This window comes from Salminus brasiliensis, chromosome 7 (assembly GCF_030463535.1).
Source record: "Salminus brasiliensis chromosome 7, fSalBra1.hap2, whole genome shotgun sequence".
NCBI lineage: Eukaryota > Metazoa > Chordata > Actinopteri > Characiformes > Bryconidae > Salminus > Salminus brasiliensis.
Genome location: NC_132884.1, coordinates 8,639,222 through 8,655,105, shown reverse-complemented (window position 1 = coordinate 8,655,105; position 15,884 = coordinate 8,639,222). Strand labels below are relative to the sequence as shown.

Here is a 15,884-nt window from a genome sequence, read left to right as displayed (position 1 = left end):
TTAGTCACTTCTAAAAAGCTCTTCCATCCCGTCCACTCAGGATACACTGATATTTTGTTTATCCTGTACAGATCTGTCACAATAACCTTTTTGTGTTTTTTGGACGATATATTATGCTTGAAATACTGATGCAATTACACCCTTCACATACTGCAGTGCGCTCTGTGTGTATGCAGGTGCCGTTATTGATACACTGGTCAATGCATGCACTGCAATTCCTACACACAGTAGATGGCACTGCCACTCACAAACTCGAGTCCAGCCTCTGATAGAGAGCATATGAGCAAACAAAATAGCACGACTGGCTAAAATATTGATGATGTTTATTCTTATGTAAACAAACACACAAGTAAACACAATGGGTGATATCAAGGTCAGCCAAAATGATTAAAGGCCATATATTAAACCTAGTAAAGGCCACATATTCTCACCTTTAGTGTGGGAGTAGCCCTCGGCGGTCACCCTCCACTGCACCAGTACACCCAGCAAGGCAAGGGCAGGCCAGGCACCCAGCATCACCCAGGTGACCCAGCACTGCGGCAGTGCGGGCGCTGCCTTTACCCGCTCGTACACGTAGCGCACCAAGGCGAACAGCTCCACAAAGTAGTCGGCGGCCACGACGATAACGGCTGCTCCGAAGACAGCTGTGGACAGGGTGGTGAAGCAGCGCTGCCACTGCAGGGTGAGAACAGCGAAGAGCATGCCCAGACCCAGCAACACACCCAGCGGCACCCAAACAGAGCGCGGCGGCTGGGAAGACAGCTCCTCCATGCCGACCAGCGTGCCGATTCCCACTAGCAGGCCCAGCAATAGGCCCACCATGAAGAGGCCCACACTGCGGACCAGCATGGTGACCAGGCCGCATAGTGTGCCGATGCCAAGGCCGATACCCACACTGGCCTCCACGCTCAGCTGCGTGTCCAGCACCCGTTCCTTATAGCACAGCAGGAAGATTATGACCGAGCCGAACATCAGGCCAGTTAGGAAGAGCACAGCCTTGAAGCAGCGGTAACCTGAAGGTGGAGAGGAAAGAGAGTGTTTAGTCACAGACGAATTTACTTCACAATAGGCTATTTCTGCTGTGCTACTGTAAACCAGCCCATAAAAGCATAATCTATATGTCCAAATGTTTGTGGACACTCCTTCTACTAAATGCATTCAGCTACTTTAAGTTCAACCCATTGCTGATGTGCTAATAAACACACAGCTTATGTAGTCCCTGTAGAGAAGCGGTGGCAAAAAAATAGGATTCTCTGGAGCAGATAAACATGAACCCATTGACACCATGCCTAACGCCAGGCGTAGGTGAGAGGGGTACAAAGCCCCCCAGCATTGAGCTGTGGAGCAGTGGAACTCTGGAATGACGGTGCCCCATCCAATTTTTTTGGGATGAGTTGGGGAGTTGGGGCTCTTGTCATTCGGACCTCACTAACACTCTTGTCCCTGAATGCAATCAAATCCTCACATGATGTGTGAATATTAACCGGTAGCAAATAAGATCATACTGTCACCAGCAAGGATTCTTATATTTATTCTTTATTATAAGGAGAACAATATTATGGAATATGATAAACCAAAACTAATATATTGTTCCCTGTTTGCAGGGCATCCATCATATAGTCAAATTAATATAATGGAACAATTACTTATATTTCAGTACACATTCCATTTACAGGCCTATTAAATCCCATCTGTCATACATACTAATCACCTCACCTCCCTTAACAGGACACAACACATCAACACAAACTATATTCTTAAAAGTCTTCAGGCTTTTATAAAGCACTGCTCTAAAAAGTGTGCATGTCTAAACCTCTAAAAATGAGTGTGAAATATATTAAACAGGAGGAAAGAGACAACGCGTGAGGCATAAAGGTGTGCAAAAAAAATCATTTAAAAGGAGAAAGCTCAAAAGCGGGAGAAAAAAAGGGAGTTGCAGGTAACACTAGGATATGTGCCACCAGAGCTGATTTCACAGCTCCAAATCTAGCTCACTAGTGTGATGCTGTGATTCTCCTTAGCATGTTTACGCTTGTATCAACTACCAAATTACAAGCCGAGAACATCTCAGCGAGACAGACCCCACCACCAAGCTTCATCTCCACAGCATCTAACCGCTCAGGCTTTCCTGGGCAAACAGAGGCTGATACCGGAAGATACTGTGCTTGAATATCAAGAAGAACTGAGGCAAGCCCATTGTAAGATTGTGAGGGGTGATGGACTTTGACTAAAACATCATGGCTTTTTGGTCTCTGCTGGATGTTTAGAGATGGTTAGCAACGTCCGCACTGAGCCTTTAGCGCAGGATGGGTCATGGGGGACAGTTATACAATTGGCGACCTGGTTTGCAACTTCATCAATATTGAAAAGGGTGAGGCCACATTCCAGCTGAACAGAGGGGATGAAGGCTGCAACTGCCTTGTTGCTCAGTATTAAATGGTACAGTACTGAGGACTAGACTTATGTGCTTAGTTTAATGGTACACAATCAAGCAAACAGAGCTGAACACTGTCAGTCAGAGTGATATAGGGCTGGATGATCTGGTGAATATAGTACATCGATATGCCAAAAGTCATGGACCAGCGAACAGCTTGTGAACACCAGCAGTGGCTCAACGGTTAGAGCACCAGGCCACTGATGGCAGGATTGTGGTGGTCGATACTCAGCCTCAGCAAGTTGCCACCGTTTAGGCCTTAACCGTCTCCCTGGGTGCCACGGCGATGGCTGCTATCACTGTGTGTTTACCGTACAGACGGGTTAAAGGCCAAATTTCATCTGTGTGCAACACAAATGGTGAATATAGTTGTCTTGCCTTGCTGGCATTTAATATTCCTTGATCCATTCATAGAAGGCATGCCTCCCACTGACTAGAAGTTCTGGAAATAACTGCTAATGCTAGTATTACCTGTGCATTTCAGCAGGTTGGTTGTCCTTCCCGTTCACGCTCTCTTTGGCTACAATTTGGAGTGTAGTAAATTTAACACTGCTGTTTCATAGACAGCATTTTCTGATTTCAAATATTTTGTTATACCTCTAATCTCAATAAATCATAATTCCAGTGTTTTTCAGAGGGTCTTGAACAATCAAGGTACTCATGGTATTCTGTAATCAAGCTATTCATTACCTAAAGATAAATCAGTTTTACACAGGTTCTTGGACAAGATTACATCATTAGTCCTGTAAGGTTTTTTCTACAGTAGCTGAGGATGCAAAATCAAAATTAACAAAAGGAAGGTGATGAGAATGCATGTGATAGTGCCTTGTCCCAAGCACAGCGTGATGTATGACGTTCCCACGGGGAACATTTTTCTGTAGGTGGGCGTGTTACTTGCCTTGGCACGCATGTGTTTTGTTTGCCTTTATTTTTGTGTGTGGTTTTCTGTCTTCCCTCTCATTGGCAGTTTTAGTGTTACTTGGGTGACTTATTGAAAGTCAGTGGTAAGGGAACGAGCTTCAGCCCTTGGCTGATGCAGGACAACATGGCTGGATGGCACAAATGTGAAGCTGGTGCTGTGTCTTATTGCAGACACTGAACTACGTTATTGGCCAGAATTATCGATGTCACTGAGTCTTGACTGTGTATTACATCCCTTTTTCACTTTTACTTACAATTGGCTGATTGGTTTCCTTGTCACAGTGTTTTCAGCTCTCTAAATGCTCCCCTAATACAGTAAACATTCCTTGACTAGCTTGAATATCAATCTTCACTATTTCACTGGGACAAATGTAATTTACTTAATATAATTGGAATGCTGCCAGGGATTTTGTGCCTCATAAAAACATATTACACTGGGCCACAGCAACTCTGAAAATGCAACACTGCATACAGTGGAATTCACTATTTGTTGCATGACCGATTAAGTCGGTAAGTACTTGGCTATTTAAACAATAGCCGGACGCTTCACAAATTAGCTAGAGTTAGCATGCTAATCTGCTCATGGAAAGATAATGAAAGCTGTAAAAATGGAAACTCACTCATCTAAAATGAATGGCTGGCTGGTCCCCAGTAAAAGCAGCATATGGTATGTTTTGGATGCTGTTTTGCAGCATTGGTATCCTGAGGGTGACCAGCTAAACCAGCACCAGACAAGACGAGACAAGATAAGACAACCATATTCACCATTTGTGTTGGTGGAATTTGGCCTCCGCCTTGAAACCAATCCATGCAGTGAACACACACATACACACTAATGATCAAACACTCACAGTGAAACTGAGCACGCACATGCATAGAGCGGTGGGCAGCCATTGCTGTGGCACCAGGGGAGCAGAAAGGCTTAAGAGGCTTGCTCAAGGGTCCAAGAGTGGCAGCTTTGCCGAGCCCAGCTATCGAACCCACAACCGGTCATCAATAGCCCGGTGCTCTAACTGCTGAGCCACCAATGCCCTATCGCTGAGCCACCACTGCCCCATGCCAACTGACAAGTCGTTCAACACAGTGCTGTTCAGCTCCTTCTTCAGTTGGGAGTAGGGCTGTGATATGGGGAAGGGGATGGGAAGGCAGGGCTGCTGAGTTTCTTCTGCTCATCCTGGCACAGGGCAGAGGTAGGGACAGCTAATTTTGTATGAATAGCTGATAAAAAATTGCCTAAATGTTGGCTAAAAGACCAGTAAACACTGTTTTTTGTGTGAAAATATTAAATAACTAACGCCTGTCTATACCCACCTTTCTTCCTGAAAACTGTGTCCCTTTCTCTCTCTCCTGTCTTTGTTTTCTTTCTTTGCATTTAAATGCAATAAGATGCTTTACTCTTGCATTGCACTGTTAACTGTCACAAATCACACCTGTTTTGAGAATGGGCCAAACCATTTTATGTAAATAGAAGGGGGAGGCAAATCAGGTACTGCAGAGGTTCATGAATATTTACTTTTTGCCAAACAAGAAACATAAAAGGACATGTTTTAACTTTTTTTTAAATAAAATATTCTAAGACAGTTGCAAGTTAAATAGTTCAATATTAAAATAAAACATTCAACAAACGTTCTAATACATTTTCAGGTCCCCGGTCAGTCGCAGGCCCTTAGAATTGCCCTAACCATCCCTGTATTCCCCCACCAACCCCACACTGCGCCCCTCCAAACATTGTTTTTCAGTTGTATTTGAGAAACACGGCTGCCCCACTTACCGAAGAAGCAGTAGATGATGCCGAACAGACAGCACATGGAGCAGACCACCGAGGGCACCACCTCATAACGGCGGCTCGCCCCGTCATTGCATGGCTCCAACGGCTCTGGCCCCACTTCTCTTGGAGGAGGAGCCAGCTTGAAGGCCAAGGTCTGCAGCGTGGACGTCATGGTGTCAGCAGTGCGATGGACAGAGAGATGCACCAACAGGATGAGACAGGGAGGGGTCTGGGTGGGAGAAGGGGAGGGGTTGGGAGATTAGGGGACGCCTCCTGTCCACATGGATCTACCTGAAAAGGCAAACAGCAGCGAAACGTGTTAGCAGAACGTATGAATGTACACATGCAGCAACAGCAAACACTACAGAACCAAAGGTTTCAATACTGAACTACAGCAGATTCAAGGACATAGAGCAAAGCTCACTCTGCTAAGCACGCTTCCCTCAATCTGTCGTGACAGCTTTCTGGGACATGTAACATTCCTCGGGTTACATGACACCAACAACCACACCTCTCTATGAAAACAAGTGCAATCCCTCTCCTCTCCAAACAGCTTTTCCCCATAACTCTGCCTCTCTCTCTCTCTCTGCCTGTTTAGACAGGATGTAGTCTTTGTGCACGCCCAAATGTAGCCGTGAGAGCCACCAAGTTCATTCCAGGTCCTGGAGCTGGGCATCACTGATCAGAGATCTGTTTCCTACATCCTGTTAAACCCAAACCACTGGCAAAACCTGAACTTGTGGGGAGCCCAACGTTCATTTGACAGGGAGCAGTCTTCTAGAGAAGCAGAATGTTTAAATGATGTTGGGCCATCTACAGTTATGGGATGAACACCAGTAGAATACCTTATATGGACACAAATATTGGGACACCTGCTTGTTTCAGCTTCATTGTTTCATCCAAAATCAAATGTATTAAAAAAACAACAACTTTGACCTGGTTTTGTTTGCATGACCGTCTCTATTTTCCAGGGAAGGCTTTCTACTAGATGTTGGAGCACTGCTGTAAGGATTTGATTGCATTCATTCCAAAAGTACTGGATGGAGCACCACCATTCTAGAGAACACAGTTCCACTGTTCCACAGCCCAATTAGTCATTGGGAAAGGAAGGACTTTAAGCCAAAACTCATGTGATCCATCAACAGTTTATCATGCAGCACATAGTTTGTTTTCATCATGACCGAGGATAACGCCAGCTCGTTCCTCACTCAACACTAGCCCAGTCTGACCGTGTTGGTGTGTCCTACACTGACCCCATGTAAAAGGCCAGTAATAAATTAGAAGCCAGCATGAGTTGTACATGCAGATATTCTCATCTCCCCATCTCCCCTCCTTTCACTGTCCTTTCCTCTCGCTCGCTCACTCTCTCTCCCTCTCTCTCTCTCTCTCTAAACATGTCTGGTCATAATAATCTTTTCCCTGGGGGATTATCAAATCCCTGGCCAGTCGAAGCCAAGCATTGGGCAGCATTATGGTTGGACACTGCTGTCCCAGCAGCACCGCTGCACTCATAGCACATTCTGCACAATACTCCGTCCCTCAACAATAACAACCTTGTACTTCCTGTCTGTCGCCATAACGACCACAGAACGCTACCCTCGGCTGCTAAGGGCCGGGCCCCAGACCGACCAATAAGAAGGCAATCTAACCCCCATAGCAACAGCCTGGCAGCCAATCAGGAGGCCTGCCAGCTCCCAGTCGTTTGTGTGTCTCTTTCTGGGATACGCAGTGTGGCGGCACCAGCAAACTTGCTGGCTAAGGGATGAAGCAGAAACCGTGATTCACCCACATGCATCCTCCTACACGCGCACACATTCACAGTCACATTCATACATCCTCGCACAGAGAACAGATTGTTCATTCTAGTCTGGCGTCTGGTGGTCATTTCGTGTGGCATTTCGCGAGTTATGACATAAGAATGAGTAGACGTGTGTGTTTGTGAGACTCCAAATGCCACTTAAATAAGGAGGGATATACTTCTTTGCCGATTCCAGTGTGCACAGGCCCAGGCAGACACTGAGAGCAGTGAAGTGGGGTCTGTGAATAATAACTTGACAGAGCATTGTAGCTCAAGCAAAGGATGGTGGGGTCTGTATACAACAGTTCCTGCCCGACTCCCAGCTGTGTTAATCTCCTGACCTGAGTGGGTGTCATGGCCCGTGGGGCACACAGCCAGAGGTAACCACGGCAACCTAATGCAACACAGCTGTTGGGCTGTTTGGCTGGGATACAGCTCAGTCCCATCCTCTCCCACTTCAGACTTTTGCTTGTGCTGTCCAGCTCTTTTTCCGATCAAACGTCCATTTCAACCTTTTCCTATTTTTCCTACAATATGTGAAATGGACATCGCTATGGCCAGACGACTGGGTCAAACCATCTCTGAAACTGAAAGGCGTGTGCGGGGCTCCTGATCAGCAGTGGAGAGTACCTACCCACAGAGGTCTGAGGAGAGACAAAATATGAAGTGATGACAGGATGGTGGGTGCTCCAAGTTCACTGATGTGCAAGGTAAACAAAGACTATCCTGTCTAGGCGGAACCCACATAGGGGCCACTGTAGAACAAAGCCTATGATCCTATTTGCAATAATGCAGAAATGCTAGCTCATGCTTTTATGAGCTTCCACTAATGACCTCCTCAGTGGTCTTCCAGGTCAAGTCAAGTCAAGTCAGATTTATTTGTATAGCGCTTTTGTTGTCAACTGTTGTCGTCACAAAGCAGCTTTACATAATTAGTAATTAGTAAAAGACAGAGACAAAAAAGAAATAACGTAAGAAGACATGAAGACATGAATGTTTACATTCCAGGTAAACTCTTAAAACAGACTACAGTTTGAGCCAGACCCCTCACTGGCACAAACTACTGTTCCCACATTACACCTGTTCTTCATAAACTGCACTGCCTACATGTTCCATTCTGTATCCAATACAAGTTATCGCTCATACCTTTCAAACCTATTCATGGACTTGCTTCTCCTTACATTATTGAATCCCAAAGCAGCCTGTAAACTTATTTCATCTGGCTGGCTTAGGGCTCCCTGGTCACACTAGCTTGTGTCAGCAAATTTTCACGAGCAAAATGGTACTCTTTTCGTACATTTCGGGTGTGACATTTAGCATCAAGGTCAAAAAGTAATAGTACTACTGCTCTCCTCTGAAGACCCGAAATGTCGAACATGCTAGTTTTTGCAGTGTGTAAGCACAACCACTTCCTCCCCACTTCCCCCCTTCCTCTCCGCTCTAAATAGCCAGTTAGCTATTGGGTGCATCCCGTCCTGGTAATACTACCTAGTTTTTGATTATGGATGTGTAGTATACTCATGGCAATGAGTCAGTTAGTAACTTCGCCTCAATTGATGATGAAATAGCAAGGATTTTCCCCCTCTATTACGTAGCTTCCGAATGTTGATGCTCCAACTGATTTTACTGGCTCTGTTCTATGTCTTCTTTCTCCTCACTAAGCCCCGCCTCCGCACTCTTGTTATCAACCCCGTAACATGCACTGAGAGCTGGAGACCTACAGATATTGAGGGTGAATATACTCTTCAAAAAGTTCAACAGATGTACCCATGCATCAGCCAACAGGACGTAATGATGGGCGGGGCTTCAGTCAGTCACGTAGGATAAACTAATCGTTGCCGTCAGCTCACATTTAGAGCGGCACAATCCAGCAATACAAGATATAGTAGGACTGGTTTGATTACTGATTAAAACCAACTTCTTTTTTGTTGCTCCTTTGAAGAAGAGATCAGCAACCGCTGGCAGAGCTTTCATGTTTGAACGAGTTTCCCGTATTCATTTATCTCCGCCCACAAACACGCCCACATCAAACTAGCAAAGCATATTCATGCGTTTATTTTCACGGATATCAAGCATATCATGTGAACACAGCCTTAGGCTACCATGAGTAACTCTGGAACGCAAACCCTCAAAAGACCCCATGATCTCATCTCTTTTTGGCCCATCATTACCCAACTCAAGACCCACCTCTGCATTCAATACTTTGCTCGAGTTTGAGAAAAGAGCTACACTATATGGACAAAAGTATTCAGACAACTGCTCATTCATTGTTTCAAGTGTATTAAAAAATGTTTAAACCTTTAAAAATCTGCTTTTGTTGGAGTAACTGTCTTCTACTGTCAAGGCAATGCTTTCTACTAGATTTTGGAAAAATGAAAGCTCAAGGGAAAGTTCTACCAGGAGACTCTAATGCAGCATCACTGTCCTTCAGCCAATCACCAGCCCTCACCTGTGTTTAAAGACCTCTAATTACATGTTTTTGCTGCTTTTAGAAATGACGTCTCGTTTCTCCCTCCTTCCTCCCTACCGCCACCAGTTTGGTTCCAATGGTTGCCCGGGGGTAGGCTCTGCCCCCTGCCAAGGTTCTTCAGGATCTGTGATATTAATGATGGTGCAAGACCTGGGGCGAACAAAGGCGCCTACGCCAAAGACAATCAACAGTTCTAACTTGTTCCATCTCATTGTCAAGATAAAATTTCTGAGAGTCTTCTGATAGAACGGCAGTGAGGATGCGGTCAAGTTCATGGAGTTCAGGATGTTGGATGGTCACCACCCCACCTCATCCCCAACTCATCCCAAATTATATAGGATTATATATAGGCGCCATTATTCCAGAGAACACAGTTCCACTGCTCCACAACTCAATGCTGGGGGGGGGCTTTATATTCCTCAAGCACATAAAAAAATAGATGAATGTACTGCAATGTAACCAAAACAACTTTTTTTTATTAGATCCCCACTGTCCAGTGCTGCACACACATCCCAGCATTAATCACTGCACTACGAAGTGGACAGCTATCTGTCGGCATGACCTGTGCAACACTTTGTGCTGGGTGCGATGGTCATTGTGCTATCGATGTTAGTAAGTGCTAGCAGTGGATGACTGGTGCCAGACAGATACAGAGATCCAAAGAGATCCAGAGCCACCTGCTCCACCCCCAGCAAGCTGTCCCCTCCTACCCAGCAGTGGGCCTCTGTCTGTGGGCTCCTCACACTCACGACTCCATTACTCATCCAGACCCAACACGAACGAACTATGAGCTAAGCCACCTACAGTACAGGCCGCGTGTGTACTTCTGTGCGTGCGTATGTCCTGAACTGGCAATAAGGGTGTGTGCGTGCGTATGCCACGCTCAGCGTCGTGTCTGGAAAGCCGTCAGCTCCTGACTAACTTGACTTGGCTGACAGTGTGTACGCGGAGCGCAGAGTGCATGAGTGTATATTTGTCACAGTGAATGGCTTTCAGTCTAATGTGTCACCTCAGTACAGGATCACGCTGTGTACTAGTGTTCTGTGTCTCTGTCTTTCTTTCTTGTAATTAATTCATTCATTCATGTGAGCACATTGTTTCATTTTAACTAAGCTAAACAAAATCAACAATGTTAACAGTGCTAAATAATGCAATTCTATTTCTCTTGTTCTGCTTACAAGCAATCTTTTTGCTATTAAACATCTCTTACATTATGTTTATCATAAATGTTCTTACATTATGTATTTTTTCATTAAATATCACTACCATTGTGTATTTTTTATTAAATGTACTTTTATTATACAATTTGATTTATATTATGTGTTATTTCTGTTTTATTATACAATTTTACTTGCATTGCATTTTATTAGTACATTTTATTTACATTATGTATTGTTTGCTTTTAATTATACATTTTTACTTACAATATGTATTATATTTATTACAATATTTTAACATTATAGATTAGTACATTTTATTAACATTATTTTGTATTATAACATTTTACTTACATTATGGATAATTAAATTGTACTTACATTATGGATATTATATTATTATTCAATGTTATTTACATTATGTATTTGTTTTTAATTATATAAAAACATTCTTTAATTATACGTTTTTACTTATATTATGTATTTATTAGCACATTTTATTTATGTATTTTATATTATAAAATTTTACTTACACTTTGTATTACATTTTTATGTATTATTAAATTACACCCAAAGATCACTGAGTGAATGACTTGTTTGTGTCTTAAACACTGCAGTATAATGCCACTCATTGATAGCAATATTGTGTATGAGCGAATACTGTATTTTCCAGTAGTCACTTACTGGACCAACCTCAATCTCACACAGAGAATATTGTAAAAGTTGGCAGCTCTGGAGGACACAACACTCAATCACCTTTCCATTACAGGTTTGATTCCACTTGAAAACTTGAAAAGCTTTTCAAAAGGCATTAAACTCTTCAGATGTCTGGTTCCATTCACCACCACTGTGTACAATCCGGACTCTATACCTTTCTCTTAAACGGCACATTTCACACCAAACAACTTCGTAGCTGCTTAGTGATGTAGAAAACCTGTAAAAAGAAAATGTCAAGTGACTTCACTAGACAGCTAAAGTGAATGTGAGCTCCATCTCGCTCAGCATTAAGGTGAATCATCTGTAGCAGACTGCCTTTCAGCAGATCACATGTTCAGTTCACATGTTCAGTTCTGTAAGTTATGGGCAAAACTCCCTGACCATTAGTCTATTTATACTCCCTCTCATGGGCGTACATCGCAGAACATTAATCTAGGTGGCACCACACACACACACACACACACACACACACACACACACACACACACACACACACACACACACAGCATGCTTAATGGAAACTACACTCCAAAATGTAGTCCTGGTAGAACTACACTCAGAAAATGTATGAAATGCATTAAGAACTTTTAAACAGAGTTGAGCGATTCAGTCATTATATTGGACAGCCCTAATACGTAACTGAATTTGCGAGGATTTTAGAGGGGAATTGCATGACCTTTTCAAGATGAAGGCAGGTCTTCTCCTTCCTTCTGTGTGTGTGTGTGCAATGTTTATTGATGGACTTCGCTTCCTTCTCCTTCCTTGACGTCCCTTAGTCTCCTGCACCTGCTCTCTCTGTCCTCCGAATTGATTGAGGAACTGTTTGCTAGTCACAGCCCGAGTAACAAGGTGCTTTGTGAGCATACGCAGCATCGTCCACACTATCCTCACTTCCTCAAAACATCTCAAGCAACTGACCATTTGGTAAAATTTGGTCATTTTGTTTCCAGGATCATCCACTTCCAGGAGTCCAACACTGTAAGTCAAACAATGCTTTAGTCAGATGTTGAGACTACCAGTTGTGGACTGTGTCAAAAATAAGCAGAAAATCACACACTATAGGGATAAAAGTATTGGGACACCTGCACATTCATTGTTTCTTCTGAAATCAGGGTATTAAAAAAGAGGGGAAAAAATGTGCTGCTTTTAATAGAGTAACTGTCTCTACTGTCCAGGTGATGATTGATGATTAATGTCCATGATGATCCATGTCCATTCCCAATGCCCCAGCTCAGAGAACACAGTTCCACAGCTCAATGCTGGGGGCCTTTTTACCCCTCTAGCCCATGCCTGGCACTAGTCATGGAGCCAAAAAGTTTTTTGTTTATCTGCTTCAGAGAGTCCTATTCTATTGACAATACTTCACTACAGGGACTAGACCAGCTGTGTATGTGCACATTTGCATATCTGTGTCAGGAATGGGTGCAATTTAAAGTAGCTGAATGCATTTATTAAAAGAAGTGTCCACAAACAATTGGACATTAGGTGTACAAAGCATTAAAGCAATGCTATAGAAAATTGGTATTTCCTGCACCTGGGCTCTCTCTTCAGTCAGGAAGTGTACTTTCTGCTTTGAGCCACTACTAAAGAACATGTTTTTCTGGACGAGCTGAGAGATACCGAACGATCACAGAAAGTGAAAGAAGCATGTTGGCTGACGTGGTAGAGAAATATTATGGGATTTTACACAAATATGACTCGGGTTGTGCAGCGTTAAACAGTTCTCACAAGTGTTTTCCTGCCCGCTTCTCCAAAGTTACATACTGCAGTTAGCAGCATGCTGAGCCCAGAGTAGCAACGACAGCGATGCTATTCTCTCTTTTACAAGTCAGTGGAGCATCACAATGAAACTGAAGCTGTTGTGGACATTACCCCTGATGACAGGCCGATTCATGTGATTGGATATTGGTAATAACTGACAAGTAATCCAGTGAAAAAAAGCTATGGTCAGTTGGGAAACAGAACTGATGAAGAACTGGAGAGGACTTAAATACATTTCTAAAATGCTAAATAAAATTCAATAGCACGCATATGTGATCTTTTATTCTCTTTAACTGTTAAATTATCACAGAGTATTACTAAGCCGAGAAAACTGACAGCAGTCTTCGCTGGGCAGTGCGGCAAACTGTCAGAGGTAAGTTCTTAACATTTATCGTACCTTAGGTTACCTGATGGATTAGACAAGTTGTACAATGGGTTCCAACAGGCCTTTATACAGGAAATTGACTGCTCAGTGTTGCCAACAGCACTGTTAGGAAATCAGTTGATATGTTTTCTACAGTGCATCTTTTTACCTAAACAACTGACTTAAGAAGTATTTTAGGCAAAACATTGCTAAAACACTGCTATTTTCAAGCTACAATTTCATCATTACTATAAGTGAAATGTAAGACTGGTTATCACTTAGGTGATTGCAGAGGTGATGGCAGTGTATAAAGCCACTCCCATCTATCAAGTAAAAAAGCACACATTCGATATAAGACAGGTTTGAAATGCATTTAGGATCTGTGACCAATCATGTTAATTTTATATTGTTGTCCAACTATTCCTTTAATATCAGCCAACAGATACATTCCTCAGACTATTTATCCATCCAAACATTCATTCATCCATTCCTCCATCCATCCAGACAGACAATTAGCGTCTGAACAGTAATAGCAGTAAACACTCACAGATTTCCCTGTTTTACTTTTTTTTTTTATAGATCAGAATACCCTTTCCGGCCCAAACCTCACACACTGGTCCTGAAATAGCCCAGCATGCTGCGACAAAGCTAGTCCCTTCCTTTGTCCGACTGTGACTGGGAAAGTACTGTTCACGCAGTCGGGAGCGACAAAAGAATTCCAGCCCAGAAAATGTAGTCGTTGTGAGCATTAGCAGGTGTTTGTGTGTGGGCAAACCTGAAACACTGCCAAGCGGAAGAATCCTGGGCGGCAAGGAGGTGGGAGGAACAAGTGACTGGAACACTTGCAGACGAGGATAAAAATGGAAGGGGGACTGAAGAAAAAAAAGAAAAAGGGAATGAATGAATGAAAGAAGAGGGAAGCAGAGGGAGAGAGACAGTACAGCAGTACAGGGAGAACACCCTCAACACAAGAGGGGATTTTTGTCATTTAAAATGAACTGAATGGAGGACAGGATGCCGGGGGGGGGGTGAAGACTAGAGGGAAAACAGAGAGAGGGGCGTTATCTTACATAACTGCTTCAGAACGTATCATCACTCATCGTCCTCTCCCATGCGGTTTCAAAAGCCCCCTGCTCCATCTGCCAACACAGGGGCAACCATATCCTACAGGCCTGTGCAGAGACGTCTGGCTGTTTTAAACGTGAACATCCAACTCTTCTGGGACTTACTGAGTCATTAGCAACAGTCTTGTGGACCACCCTGGCAATTGGTATGTTTTAGCCGCTTTGCAATTCGCTCCCTCCCTGTGATTGACAGATGAGAGCTGATCCACCCATCAACGCGGACACAAACTGTCCAGAGACAACCTTAAGATGACTCCAAGGGGTCGTCGATACTGCCAGTAATGACATCTCTCTCACCACTGAAACGTGACCGGCGTCCTCTCACATTGCTCTCAGGCCAGTCACGTGCCCCCTTTCACACAGACATCAAATCAATGATGAAATGGTGAAACAAACAGAGCCAATGAGCAAGTGTAAGAAATACAAATGCATCAGCCATAACATTAAAACCACTGACAGGTGAAGTGAATAATATTGATAATCTGGTTACAGTGACACTGGTCAAGGATATACATTGGATATACATATTAGGCAGCAGACAAACATCACCTTAAGGGTGATGCATTGGAAGCAGGGAAAATGGGCAAGCATAGGAATCTGAGCAACACTAACTAAAGGCCAAAGTGGTCAGTACCTACCAAGAGTGCTTCAAGGAAGGATAACCGGTGAACCGATGACAGGGTTATGTGTGCCCAAGGTTCAGTGATGCAATCAATAAAGGACCAACCTCACAACTTCCAGGACTTAGGGATCTGATGCAAACATCTTGGTGCCAGATACCACAGGACACCTTCAGATCTCACCATTCTGAGTCCATACATCAAGGATCAGAGCTGTTTTAAACGCACCAGGGGGATCCAAATGCTGGAATATTTTAGTCAGGTGGTTTTCAGGTGGTAGCAGTGGGCAACATGGCAAAACTATAAGACCATAATATTTAAAGATCTTTTCACAATGCAGGATATGCATCACAATATTGTTGCATTTACATGTTGGAGAAACGTTGGCATGTTGCCATGGTGCTAGAGGTAGTGTTTCCCAAAATTATATAGGTAGTGTTTCTCATATATATATATATATATATATATATATATATATATATATATATATATATATATATATTCTCATTATATTAACATTATATAGAGTAATTATATTACACTATAAATATTAACATCTGATTTACACTGGACATCTGATGGAACGTTCCATAATCCATCATAATGTAAAAGCAGCATTAGCCTATCTGAGGTTTCATACATTGGAACAAATAAAAGCACCAGTATTGCCACTTCAAAACAAATCAGTATGGCTACGCTCAGATTACCAGGATGCCTTAATGTGACCCCATGTCAAATCTGATCTTTTTAA

At 43.2% G+C, this 15,884-nt stretch overlaps 1 protein-coding gene across 1 annotated transcript in view; it reads right to left on the bottom strand.

The window, feature by feature from the left end:
- tmem198ab (transmembrane protein 198ab) overlaps nt 1-15,884 on the bottom strand; it is a 34,833-nt gene that overhangs the window by 4,175 nt on the left and 14,774 nt on the right. Inside the window, exons 2-3 of the mRNA XM_072683720.1 lie at nt 5,127-5,414; nt 432-1,013 (exon numbers count right to left, since the gene is read on the bottom strand). Coding sequence (XP_072539821.1) covers nt 432-1,013; nt 5,127-5,295 — 751 coding nt within the window. The 5' untranslated portion in view covers nt 5,296-5,414. The remainder of the gene's footprint in view (nt 1-431; nt 1,014-5,126; nt 5,415-15,884) is intronic.